The 13,419-nt window shown below is 42.9% G+C and overlaps 1 protein-coding gene across 1 annotated transcript; it reads left to right on the forward strand.

The window, feature by feature from the left end:
- The first annotated feature begins 10,135 nt into the window (after positions 1–10,135).
- On the forward strand, positions 10,136–11,996 carry kiaa0040 (KIAA0040 ortholog). The gene has a single exon (XM_080726075.1). It carries the CDS (start codon positions 11,032–11,034, stop codon positions 11,380–11,382), a length of 351 nt encoding a protein of 116 aa, XP_080582201.1. The 5' UTR covers positions 10,136–11,031; the 3' UTR covers positions 11,383–11,996.
- Positions 11,997–13,419: the final 1,423 nt, after the last annotated feature.

Here is a 13,419-nt window from a genome sequence, read left to right on the forward strand (position 1 = left end):
CTGTGTGCAATGCATTACATCAAGAGCTACACCCAAAGCCACTCAGCCAACACACATGCTGTAATACATGTCTGCTTTTTTATCTAGGTGTTTTGCTTGGATAGCTCAGACACACCTGAGTGCAGGGGCAGGCTTGCACCATCAATCTATGTAAACGTGCCCTGAAGCGTAACATAGAACACATCAAATGTTCATCAGCTACTTAAGCATTATGCCATTTTGGAAGAACGCCTTCCTGCTCCTGACGTTTCTGCTACGGGTGTTGTGAAGACATTTACTGACAGGCTGGTTACTTCAACATACAACAAATAGCGGAAATAGACGATCTGCAAGCGCGCAATGTATCACAATGTGACACATACTGTATCACAATGTGACACATACTGTATCACAATGTGACACATGTATCTGCAATTTGTAAGATAGTTAAACATTTTAAACATTTGACCATTTGTGGAAATCTGAGGACTTTTTGGATAGTTTTGATATGACATGCCCAAAATAAGGATGGCAAAGTGGTTAAACAAAATTTTATAAATGGTATTTATTGATTGAATGATCCCTTCTGCTCATACTCTGACCTGCACCAACCATGCACGCGCGCACGCACCTATACACACACGCACGCACCTATACACACACGCACGCACGCACGCACGCACACACACACACACGTACGGAAGCATGCACACACACATTTAATTTCCTAGGTTCAAAAAGTGAGCTTACTTCAGGTCAAAGACCGGCTCTTCCACTTTAAAGAAAATCCACTTTTGCTTCACTGGACTGAAAGCAAATTGATTTCAACCCTGCAGGCACAGTTAAACTTTGTGTGTGTGTGTGTGTGTGTGTGTGTGTGTGTGTGTGTGTGTGTGTGTGTGTGTGTGTGTGTGTGTGTGTGTGTGTGTGTGTGTGTGTGTGTGTGTGCGCGCGCGTGTGCGAGTGTGCGTGTGTCTGTGTGTGACTCCAAACTGTAGGTAAACAGATTGATGGTATTGTGTGTTCAGATGTCTTTTCTGTCACACATTGATACACCTATCTGCTTCAACTAGAACACACACACATCTCAGTCCTCCTATGTTGCGCTATTATTACTTGGACCTTTTCAAGGCTAAAATACAAAATAATTACTTAAAGCTATACTGTGTAAGTTGCTAAACTAGTGGTCAGTCGCGGTATTGCTTTTTTCGGCCGTTTTTCGCCCGGAGTCGCCACGGACCACCACCGCGGACCACCGGAGCGATGCAGATGACGTAATTTTGCCGCGAAATCCGGTCCCCGGCCAGGATCATAGAAAACATATAAAGAGAAGGCTTTAGAAGCTGAAAATAACGGAGTGGGTGTTCTAAAACTTTAGCGATTTAACAGTTAGGACAATTTTAAGATTTGTTTTATAAAAAAAGTTACATAGTATAACTTTAAAAGCACCAGAAAAAAATACCTGTGATCAGAGATGGTGTAGTGGTCTAAAAATTATACTCTTAGTGCAGAAGTTTCATGTCCAAGGTACACAGAGAACCATCGGGAGGGGTGTCCCTCCCCCTGTTTCCTGAGAAGTAAAGGTGTAGGATTATGTCTGAAAGAACTCTGTCCAGCCATACTTTTACAGGAAGAACTAATAAATGGTGAAATTCAACTGACTTTATTTAGTTCAGAATTTTAGACTTGAAAAGGTCAAAACACACCAGCAATGAACTGTAGGAGGACTGGGATTTGACCATGGAACCTCTGAACTGAGAGTCTGATTATTAGACCACTACACCATCTTTCACTGAAACTATTTTGCGGTGCTTTTGAGTAATTCTTTTGTATTTTAACCTTAGAAAGGTCTAGTAAAACAGCAGTGATCTGTGGGAGGACTGGGACTTGAATTGATCATGGCATCTCTGAACTGCAAGACCAATCATCAGTCCGCTACACCATATGCAGGGTTGCCAATAGTTGACTGTACAAATCAAACAGATTTTCTTTTTTTGTAAAGGGAGTGGGGGGAAGACTCCCCAACCGGGGTCTGAGGGTCCTCCCCCAATAACTTAATCTTAACATTTGGGCTTAATATTGATGACATCAGGGATCTCCATATATGGTCATAAAAGGGATTTGGTTCCCCAGGCATCACAGGGATCTCCATATCTCCATATATGGACATAAAAGGGATTTGGTTCCCCTGGCACCACAGGGATCTCCATATACTGTATGGCAATAAAAGGGATTTGGTGCGTGATGTCAAAGCGTGAGAGTCAATCAACAAAAAAGACAAGAGTTACCCATACGGACAGATACGGTCAAGATGTGACGGTTCTGATAGTACACTGTGATCGCAACAATTAATTAATGAATGCATGTATTCATTAATCCCCCAACACATGCACAGATACACACATGCACGCACGCACGCATGCACTCACGCACGCACGCACGCACGCACGAACGCACGCACGCACGCACGCACACACAAAATGATGCCTTCTTTCACAATTTTCTCAGTTCCTCTTCTCAGTTCCAGACAGTGAGGTAGTGAGATTTGTGGGGTGTTGTAAGTTTCAGTCTTGACAAACCCAGCCTGTGACTGAAGCCCATGACTGGGCCAAAGATTGACCGGTGTCCGGTGACATGATGCTCGATATAATGCTTGCTTAATATTTCCAACTAGACAAGAAAAGTAAAGTTGCACATAATGCACAACCCTTTTTTCCCACCAAGGCCATTAATTAGGCTTTACGTTATCTTGAGGGTGTTGCATGAACACTAAATCCACCCTGTGTCTAGATTTGAATAACTGGACAGATTGAGAAAAAGAAAACACAAGCTAATGTTCTCCAATGTCTTTACTATCTGGATGTAATAATGTGTTTGTATTCTGTTACTCGGTGAACGTTTTTTTTTTTTTTTTTTTTTTGTAATCTCTCTCCCTCTACCTCTCTGACATCACTCGGTGTGTGTGTGTGTGTGTGTGTGTGTGTGTGTGTGTGTGTGTGTGTGTGTGTGTGTGTGTGTGTGTGTGTGTGTGTGTGTGCGCGTGTTTGTGTGTGTGTGAGCGTGTGTGTGTGTGTGTAGTAACCACAAGAATGCAGAGCGAGCGCGCGTCACACCGGCACACACAAGCACAGAGGGCCCATTCTTACACGCGGTGGGCTGGGTGTGCTGTGACGCTGCTTCCCACAGGCTGACTGACTGACTGACACTGAGAGAGAGAGAGAGAGATAGAGAGAGAGAGAGAGAGAGAGAGAGAGGGAGAGAGAGAGAGCGCAGAAAAGGAAAGAGGGTTGAGGCAGAAAACAGAAAGAGAGAGAGGTAAGAATAGAAGGAGAAAAAAGGAGAAGACAGACAGAGAGAGAGAGAGAGAGAGAGAGAGAGAGAGAGAGAGAGAGAGAGAGAGAGAGAGAGAGAGAGGGAGGAAGGAACAGAAAGCGAGGACTTGTCAAAACATTTAAGGTGAGGGAGGAGGGGTTGAACCGTTGAAGAACAGAACCCAGATGCCAGAACAGACACATTACAAGTTTCAGCAGCTGACTGGATAAGAGAAAGGGACTGACCTGGCCCGTCACTTCACAAGTGCTGAAGGGTAAGGTGCCTGCGCGCAAACATCTGTTGAGTCCCAGCAACTTGAGGTACTTTGAAAGAGTGTCTGGTACATTGATATAGTTGACTGTGTGTTGTAGTGTAGGGTGAAACAAGGCCACAACATGGTGTAAAAGTGGATTTCAGTGACTCTTTGGGTTCCTTTATGGGGGTCTAAATTGACCCTTGCAAGACTGTAACTTTGACAGTGTAATGGAACCAAATGGACCTGTTAGGGTCCATTTGGTTCCATTTGTACACTGTAAAAGGTAAGGGGAGACCTTCAAATGTAAAAGTTTGAGAACCACTAGTGTAAGAGATATCTCTTTTAGAAACTCTTTCTGTTAGGTACATTTAATAGATGTTGCACTTAATATAGTGATATGATAGAAGAGGCTCCCGTTGTTAGGAAGGCACTGAGCACCAATGGTACGTGAATTTGTCCATTTACATTTCTGAACCTTTCCGATTTGCAGGCTACGACTTTTGTACAACTTCTCCCAGATCCTTTTTTAAATACACTGTTTGTTTGTAGATACAGTTGAATTATTCTGTCAAAACCATAAGCAAGTTAAAAACAAGTTTGTCAACATGTGAAGTGACTTTCTGATTTCACACTTTCTACACTTCCTCTTTCAACGCACCGTTGATGATGGGTTGTTGATAAGGTTTGCTAAGTTCTGAGAGACTGTCATCTTCTTCCTCAATACTCTCTCACACTATTTAGCCATGTTTGTATTGATGCGTATAATGGGATGAAATACTGCGGTTTATGGGAACTGTAATCAACAACAAATGTCAATAAGTCCAGGGGAAGCTTGCATGAAATTGAAACTATGGACACAGGGTTAGAATATATTTGATTCAAACACAATGTTTTTATCCTGGACCTAGTCTGTAGAAAAATAAATCTGAATCAGTTTATTGTCACATCACAGGTTTACAGGAGTAAAAAAGTGGGTGAAATTAGCTTTCTTGCGTAGTTCCCATCATATCATTATTTCCATAGAAAAAATAAATACACATATATATGGAGATCCATGTATATGGAGATATGCTGTGAGAGCCCAAACATGCTTACTCAGTTATTCGTTATGTGAAAGTCTTATGATGTCTATGACATCTGACATCATACCCTTTTATGCCCATACATGGAGATCCCTGTCTGTAGAACCAGCCACACAGATATGGGTTGTTTTGGCCATCTGTCTTGGCCATATACTGTATGGATTCTGTTAGTGTGGTATGTGGCCGATGTGGCCTCCACATATGGGCATTCCCATATGAAGTCCGGTTGGAGGGCTTAATATTGATGACATCAGGAAACTCCATATATGGGCATAAAAGGGATTCTGTTAGTGACATCACAGTGAAGCCAGAGCGTGATGTCAGAGCGGCAAACCTATTCTGAGTGGTTCCCCTGACATCACAGTGATGTCAGAGCATGATGTCAGAGTGGCAAACCCATAGACCGTAAAAATGTGTACACGTCCAGACGGACAGAGTCAGCATGTGCCGTTTCACATACTAAACTGCGACCTTTGGTCGCAACCAGCCATCCAGACGGACGGAGTCAGCATGTGACGCTTCACATACTAACTGCAACCTTCGGTTGCAATAAATGCACCATTTATACAATTGGCGAAATAGTTAAAGCAAACCTGACCCATTATTCAACCTTCCTATTTTGCATTCACATACGAAATCGTGTGATAAGGGGAAAATATATATTCAAAACATTCCCCAATAAAAATAGTGGAAATGGTTGTTGTGAATTAGCAACATTTTAGCATTTAAAAAACAACAGGGCTATATATGAGAGGGGATGGGGTGGGGGGTGTTCGTCCTAATTGCGCGCTGCTTGGGGCGACTCATTAAATATTCCTGCCTCGCCTTCTGTCATCACTCTGTCTTTAGGTCGCACATGTTCCTTTAAATAGCCGTCGGAGCTAACTGAGCGCAATCATAACTTTTCTCTGCCCCTCATCCTGGCTTTGTGTGGCCCTGCAATGGCCTTTTCCTGTTTATGAATTGGCCTGAGCAAACACAATGTCATGAGAAAGTACCCATTCATAGCCTTTGTTTTGGAATGACAGTATTCTTTTACAGAACAGCGGGGAGCCCGCTATGGTTTGGTTTCAACAGAATGGTAGAGAGAGAGGGAGACATAGGCCGCCCTATAGGCTACAGAATGAGAGGCTACTGTATATGACAGGATTCATAGAGGCATCAATGTTAATTGCTACGCCATTTCAGGGAAATGTTATAATGATGTTCTGTACATGAGGAACATTTCATTTGAACCAGTATGGCTTGAGTGACAGACAGTCGACAGTATGGGAAAAACCTACAAAACCTGGGAGGTCCACATAAAACTGCACTCGCTTTGCCTCATCAACTTGTCTCCATCATTTCTCTTTTAGCGCGTTGACACATTTATTCTAACTTGAGCGTGCTGGATTTTAGTTGTGTACTTCTCCTTTGTGTGGCCTACCCCTCATTTGTCACAAATCTGCTTTGAACAAACATAAACAAACTTAACACTTAGAGCGCCGGCACCTTCAGTTACGTGCCACGGCCACAAATAAATAGAGCCTTGCTGAGAGAGGACTCGACAAGCAGTACTGATGATGATGATGATTGAAAGCAGTACGATCGTGAGCCAGAAATACTTCAACAACACTGCCAAAAGAGTGGCCAGAGCTGGGGGATTTTTCTGTTATGTTCAGATCAAGCTCAGATCAAGAGGTCACTCATACAAGTATGTGCAGTGAAATGTTGGAGTGACATGCTCCAGACTGTTAACAGTATTAAAAAGCAAGATATGATTATATGCTTTATTATATCAAATGCACATTATTCTGATCAAAATATATACATAGCAATAAAGCCTTCTACTGTATAACCGCGGCCCGTGATTGCTATGGGTAAATACCGGTAGTAAATAGTAATGGTGCATTTATATAAATTGTAAAGCACTTTATCCAAAGTGCTTTACAATGTGCATTACCTTCACCCGCACACATTCACACACCGTGGGCGGAGGAAACCATTCGAGGTATCAACCTGTATTACGAAGCAATTACGAGTCCAGTGTCTTGCTCAAGGACACTTCGTCAATAACCAAGGGGAGCCGGGGATCAAACTGTGATCCATTTCCCAAGCGGACGCTCTTCACTGTCTGAAGTGAGGAAATGACACTTATTGCAGGCTACCACTTTATGCTACCACGCATTGCGAAGTACCTTTATGTGTTTTCATGTGGATTATATGACCCCAAAAGATTAGGAATCCACGGTAATGCAATGTTTTGATAGGGCATAAGATCCCTAGAGGGCAAAAATGTTAGACGGAAATATAACAATTACATGGAACTGACATCAATGATTAACCTCATAACCCCTATTGATTAGGGGCCCCCAGGGGTCTATTCGTGGCCCAATCCCAAACACATTGCACATGATATTGTAGATTTGCAATTTTCGCTGTAGCTAATAATCAATCTTTGTGAGATTCATACTCATAGTGTGGCTTTGTGCACTGTTGGCAAATACACATGAAGTACAAGTCATCGCTGTTTCTGCAGGCAGAGACTTTTGTAACCATTTTTTTTCTGTTTCCACCACATCACTACTTAATCTTTCCATGTGTAGGTCATACCTATTTATGACACGGTGAAGCTGTACTGTATGCTGCAACCCTTATTGTCACCAAGTGACTCCTACCTATTTGTCAGTGACACTGCAGCAGGCCTTGTTTACTGTGCTCTCATTCTAAGAGCAGGGCCCTTTGCTATGATTATGGTCCAGTGGTGAGCAGTGGTTATCTACTATGGGTATTACCGTAGCTTGACCAAGTGTTATCAGCCTCAAAAAAGAACCCACAACTCCATGAGAAATAAACAGCCTTATTCTACACAGATCTCTCTCTCTACTTGCCGAGCCATTTGCCCCTTAGGGCATGAGTCCAATTTGTATAGTCTTTGGTATGAGTCTGACCCAGTCAGGGATTTGAACCCCAATCTCAAGGTAGACACTAACCATACGGCAGCTGAGCTGCTTGCTCTCTAATACCTGCCTATTTGTCATTGGCTCTCAACTGTAATTTCAACAATGCTAAAACTCGGAATAGAAATGAACACATCACCGTCACTCCTTAATCAGTTGGGGCTATTGTCGCTGAAATAAGAAGAGTTATTTTGACGTCTCAATACGACATGCCAGCCTACAGTGAGTTCTCACAGCTCAGTTTCCTGTTGGTTAAATGAGCAGGAAGGAAACTCGAAGGCTGACTATAAACCAATTTCACACATGAGCCACACCAAGTCTATTGCTCTATTCATGCAGGTGCGCCGCACATAATATGCTCCGCCTAAGACGCAGTCAAATATGAGATGGAAATCTGACTCACATCTCTTACTGAGAATTCTGCATACAGAGGCTCTGTTCGGAGGCCATAATGCTAAGGCAGAGCTTTGGTGAGAGAGACTTTACTGTGAAGTCCTTTGTGCTGGTGAATTTACAGTATACTCTTACATTCATCACCTACTGTATATACTGCAGCCTTTAATCACATGAACCCTATCACCTAAGGCGAATATTCTGTTAAAATAGTAGATTTATAAGCTCTAGTCTACAAGCCTGTGAGCTTGTAGATCGGTTATTTTTGGCAAGGGTTCAAGATTTAACGTTGAAAACATGACTTTCACATTTTGTAATGTTCAAAGATGAAATAGCGGTACAATCAGTGTTTGAATAACACATGGCGTAATGTACTTTCAGGCGAGTTTTATAACAAATGCATCACAGAAATAAGTGACTACTTTCTGAACTTTTCCCCCCTCTATACACAGCCAACAAATGAATGCTCACTAATGACACTAATGACTAATGTAGCCTAAACAACCTTTGCTCTTTAGACTCAATTCAATTTAGACAAGAGGATGCTGCAGCGTCTGCATTGTTTGTGTTTCATCACGGCATTGACATTTAGTCTGCCAAAATAACATTTTAATACCAATAACATTACTGTGTGTGGTGTTCTTCTCTATTCCATTTAGCCCTCTTCCATTTAATAAGAATCCATTTGTGTTTCATGTGAGGTAGGTCATTTTGTGAAAATACCACAAAAGCAATTTAGCATGTTGGCACAGAAAGTAATATTCTGAAACAACTTAATCATTTTTAAGAAATGGCACTTTACAACATTGTACTTCCCCCCCCCTCCTCTGGTATTGTGCATTATCTTTAACCACTTGAACCCTAGCATCCCTCACAACGCGTTGCATTGACCATGCATATTCACCTGGCCTCCATGTTTGAAATTTGGATTGAAAACTGTACCAACATATAGTGGCAACTAGGGTGGCAATAATTGTCTTAATGGCAAGATGGCCGCTGTGTGAATATGGTCAATCGCGATGCGTTGTGAGCTTGTAGGTCTCCGGCAAAGAGATTTGGTATAGAGGGCGAAAAGAATATTGGTATTGGTTAAGTATTGGTTCTAAGTATAGAGTGAGGGTGGTTAAAACTGTTTGTGAAGGTGCTGTTATTAGCTGATAAATACTGTTTCAATCAGGTGGGAAGAACTGTGAAGGTCAAGTAATGTGTGGACAGTGGACAATGTGAGAATACCACATTTATAAAAAAAAAAAAAAAAGAATAAAAATAATAATCACTCCCAGCTCCATCCTTCAAGGTGTTCCTGGGCACCATTAACTGTATATTCAGATGGATTTCCAAACCAGTTTTTCTCTCATCTCATCTCATCTCACCTCATCTCCATTCCTATCCTCTCTCTCTATGTCATTCACCTCTCAGTCAGACTCTTGGATGGGGAATCTAAAAGATCTGTAGTGACTCGTTCCACTTCAACATTACTCAGAGTAAAATCTGAAGCAAGAACTGAAGGAGGAGTTTGGATGAATAGAGCAGTGGTTCTCAACCTTTTCAGGCCACGACCCCACCCTGACAAGCACTGAGTGTTGAGGCATACATTTTTTATATTACGGTTCTATTGCGAAGATAGCAGATCTACATGCATGCTCACAACTCCTCGCAATTTTCGGCTATTTTCACAATTTCTGCCTCTAATATTTGACAATTTGGCCAATGTTTAATTTGTCATATTAGAGGTATTAAAAAGTCCTTAAATTTTCACTTTAGAAATGTGCAGATACCTTTAAACTTTGTGTTGGTTTGTTTACTGTTGATTGAGAAAACAGTGTTGCACATTAAGTTACCGGTAATCATCTGGGGACCCCCCCAAAATAATTTGGCGACCCCCCCACTGGAATAGAGCTGTTGGGAGGAAGGGGAAGGGGATTTGTGGCAGGAGGAGGAAGTGAAAGCCACGGTGGTGCTGGTGGTGGTGGTGGTCAGGGCTAGGTTATCTGTAATAGAGTTCATTCTAATAACCTCTCCTCTTCATTTTCTTGTCCACAGGAATCTCCCTGCTCTGTCACCTCTCAACACACTGAAGGATGGATGAAGCAGGAATAAAGGAGAGGTGAGCGGAGGTGGTACAAGTTAGAGGAGACTGCAAAGGGCCTGGAGCAAAGAGTGAGGAGGTCAAATACAAGTTGCCAAAAAGAAACAAACTGTGAAGACTGTGGGCACCTGAGGCCTTCCACACACTTTCATCAACATTCCAGGATTTCCAGGATTATATCATTGAGCGAGCTGAGGAGTTCAAAATGCATCTTCTCGTAAACAATGAAGTGTTTGGTCTCTCAGGCTTGTGTAAACAAAGCTTTCGTCTCTCCGTAACCGGCAGACAGGGTAGGCTACTTGAGGTAAGAGGAGGTTGGATGAAGGCCAGCGCTGTGGTTTCCGGCACGCATCTGATCTAACACAAACATGTCAACAGAAACGTGTACAGTACGCGCCAGCAGCAACTCACCTTCATCAGATAACACAGTGTTGGCAGTGTATTATGACTGCGCTCGGTCCCTGTTGAGCTACAGCTCATGTAGGAAACACCCCAAAGGAGAGTTGTGAGCCACAGGCACTGATGTCTGACCTGAATTATTTTTAGTTTTGGATGATTGTTAATAATAAAGAGCTGTTCTGATTGGTTTATAATACAGCCAATCATTCTGACTGGATGGGAAATATTTTGATGACTTTGACCTCTTTATGACCAATCAGTATTTTTCTACTGTGGTAAACTTGCCCTTCAGACGACGTTTAAGAAGCTCTCTTCAGAAGTTGGATTTAAAAAAGAAAAAACATCTTCAGCCTGAACCAAGAAAGAGAGCTTTGCCAAGTTAATTAGCAGTCCCGTCTTAATTAATTTGGCAGAGATTCGAGATATCAGAAGCAGCTTAATATCTTCACTCGTCGTTTTTTTTTTATACTTGCGTTCATAAACTTCATGACCCAATAAAAAGGAATTAAGAAAACTTTTACGGCCCCTGCCAGCCTCAATAAAACAAGGAGTTCTAAAGGAATCCTCCGCATAATAATAATCATGGAGGAGAAGAAAGACGGCGTCCTGGAGCTTTTCAGCCAGCTGTGGAGCTATGTGACGGACAAACACAGCCAGGGAGCGTACAACTCTGTGTGCCTGGCGGTGCTGCTGGCCCTGCCCTTGCTGGTGCTCGTCACCTCACTGGTGGTGTGCTGCCACTGCTGCTGCTGCCGCCACAACAACAACAGCTGCTGCTGCTGCTGCCGTGGTGACGCCACCTCCTCCTCCGCGTCACAGTCAGAGACCAGGAACAAGAAGAAGAAGAAAAAGAACGGCAACGCAGAGGACCTGTGGATCTCTGTCAAAACGGGGCCGATGACACCGGACAGGGTCGCCCTGGCCATGGTGTAGTAGCCATAGGGCAGTGGTTCTCAAACTTTCTTTTGGATGTCAAAGACCCCCAAATTTGATATCTATTTATTTGCCCGCAGAACATCTGAAAATGTTTCGTGCCAGGGACCCCCCGATACAAGATTTGTGTTGTTAAAATGTTTCAAAAGGATTACAACTTTGGATCCCTGGGGGTCCACGGATCCCACTTTGAGATCCACTGGAGTTGGGGATCAGTTATGTTCTGATGTACAGTATTATCTCCTAAGGGTCGATTCATACTTGAATAAGGAGACAAGTTTATTTCGGTTCGGGAGCTCTTCCCGAACCGAAATAATTTAGGTTTGGGGAGAGTCCATTCATACTCTCTTAACGGCTAGCGCCATATTGGAGGTCCTTGGCATGAAAACGTTTGTGGCCGATAAATGAGCTTTGCAGGGCACGCTGACTGACTGGAGGTCCAGGGCACATCAGATGGGCAGAAGATGAAGAGAGAACGGGGGTGTCTCTCTATCTCTCTCTCTCTCTCTCTCTCTCTCTCTCTCACACACACACACACACACACACACACACACACACACACACACACACACACACACACACACACTGCCCCTGTTTTGTGTGTGTGTGTTTGTGTGTCTCCAGCCAGAGCGAGAGTCAGCTGACAATGTATCCGCTATGCAACGCTCAATACACGGCCACACGCTTTGGAAGTCGGCTTGTCTCCCTTCCAAACATCCGCTGTTTCCTTGGCTTCACAGACGAAAATATGAAGTTGAAGCTGGGCTGAATGAATGAGAAGACACCGCTGAGCCCCGAAATTAAGTCGGGAGGTCACAACATTTCAGCAGCACCGAACCGCGAGTTTAAGTCGGGTGACGCCCACCCGAACCGCTGAATGACATCATATTTGGGTCTGGACAGTGCCGATCCGAAATAAACTCGTCTCCTTATATATGAATCGACCCTAAGACCAATTGGTTTTATGTGGTACTGTCAGAGGAATATGGGGTTAGCCTATGGCTGTTTTATAAGTCGAGGCAATTGCTAAAGCAAACTTCTCAGGCCTGGTTATAGAAACAAATGCAGATATTGTACAGAGAGAACGTTTTGAATATATATGATGTGATTTGTGGAGATTGTCTGATAATATTCAGAATGTTTTATGATGTGTTTTAGTGCATGGTACATAAAAGAAGTGGTCCAATATGCTTGATGTAATAGAGGGATTTGAATCTGTGTGTGTGTGTGTGTGCGTGCGTGCGTGCGTGTGTGTGTGTGTGTGTGTGTGCGTGTGTGCGTGCGTGCGTGCGTGCGTGCGTGCGTGCGTGCGTGCGTGCGTGCGTGCGTGCGTGCGTGCGTGCGTGCGTATAACAGTGTTACTGTAGTGTGTGCATCGTGTTTTTAGAGCCACTGTGTGAAATTCATTGCCTCTATATTTTGGAGACAAACTCAGTTCAAGGACTGCCCAAATGTGTGTAGAATGTTCAGCTCAGCTATAACACTGCCAAGCTTTTATATTGAGGTTTTATAGTTTCCTTGAAAGGAAAATGACTCTTCTTTCCCGACAGGTTAAAGCCATTCAATTGAGAACATACTGTATGAGCCCTTTGCACTTATAACAAACCATGCTCTACTTTTATTCATTTGGCTGTTATTTCTTGTTCTTGTATTATCTGCTTAATAGAGCAAATCGTGGCTGAATTAGAGTATATATCTGAATCTGTAGTGTCATGTTCCAATTATCACTAGATGTCAGAGGAGCACTTGTCCTATTATCTGTTCACTTCTGCATCTTTATCAGATGTTTAAGTCAGTACACCTTCAGAACTGTTCAATAGATTTTAACCACATAAGCCCTATGAAGAATTGCAGAAAATAGCCAATCTACGAGCTCATGTCCCATCGTGACATGTTGTTGTGAGCTTGTAAATCTGCTATTTTATTTTCACTTTTTCAGAAAATTTTTCAAATGTTTCAACTGCATGAATTTTGTATTTATTTTTGGAAATGTATGAGGTGGGAAATGACAGGGAGACAGGACCCTTCAAAGCATGT

This window comes from Nannobrachium achirus (genome assembly GCF_963921795.1).
Source record: "Nannobrachium achirus genome assembly, chromosome: 5".
Classification (NCBI taxonomy): domain Eukaryota; kingdom Metazoa; phylum Chordata; class Actinopteri; order Myctophiformes; family Myctophidae; genus Nannobrachium; species Nannobrachium achirus.

Coding starts and splice junctions, on each gene's coding strand:
- kiaa0040 (XM_080726075.1), top strand. CDS start 11,032: ATGGAGGAGAAGAAAGACGGCGTCCTGGAGCTTTTCAGCCAGCTGTGG.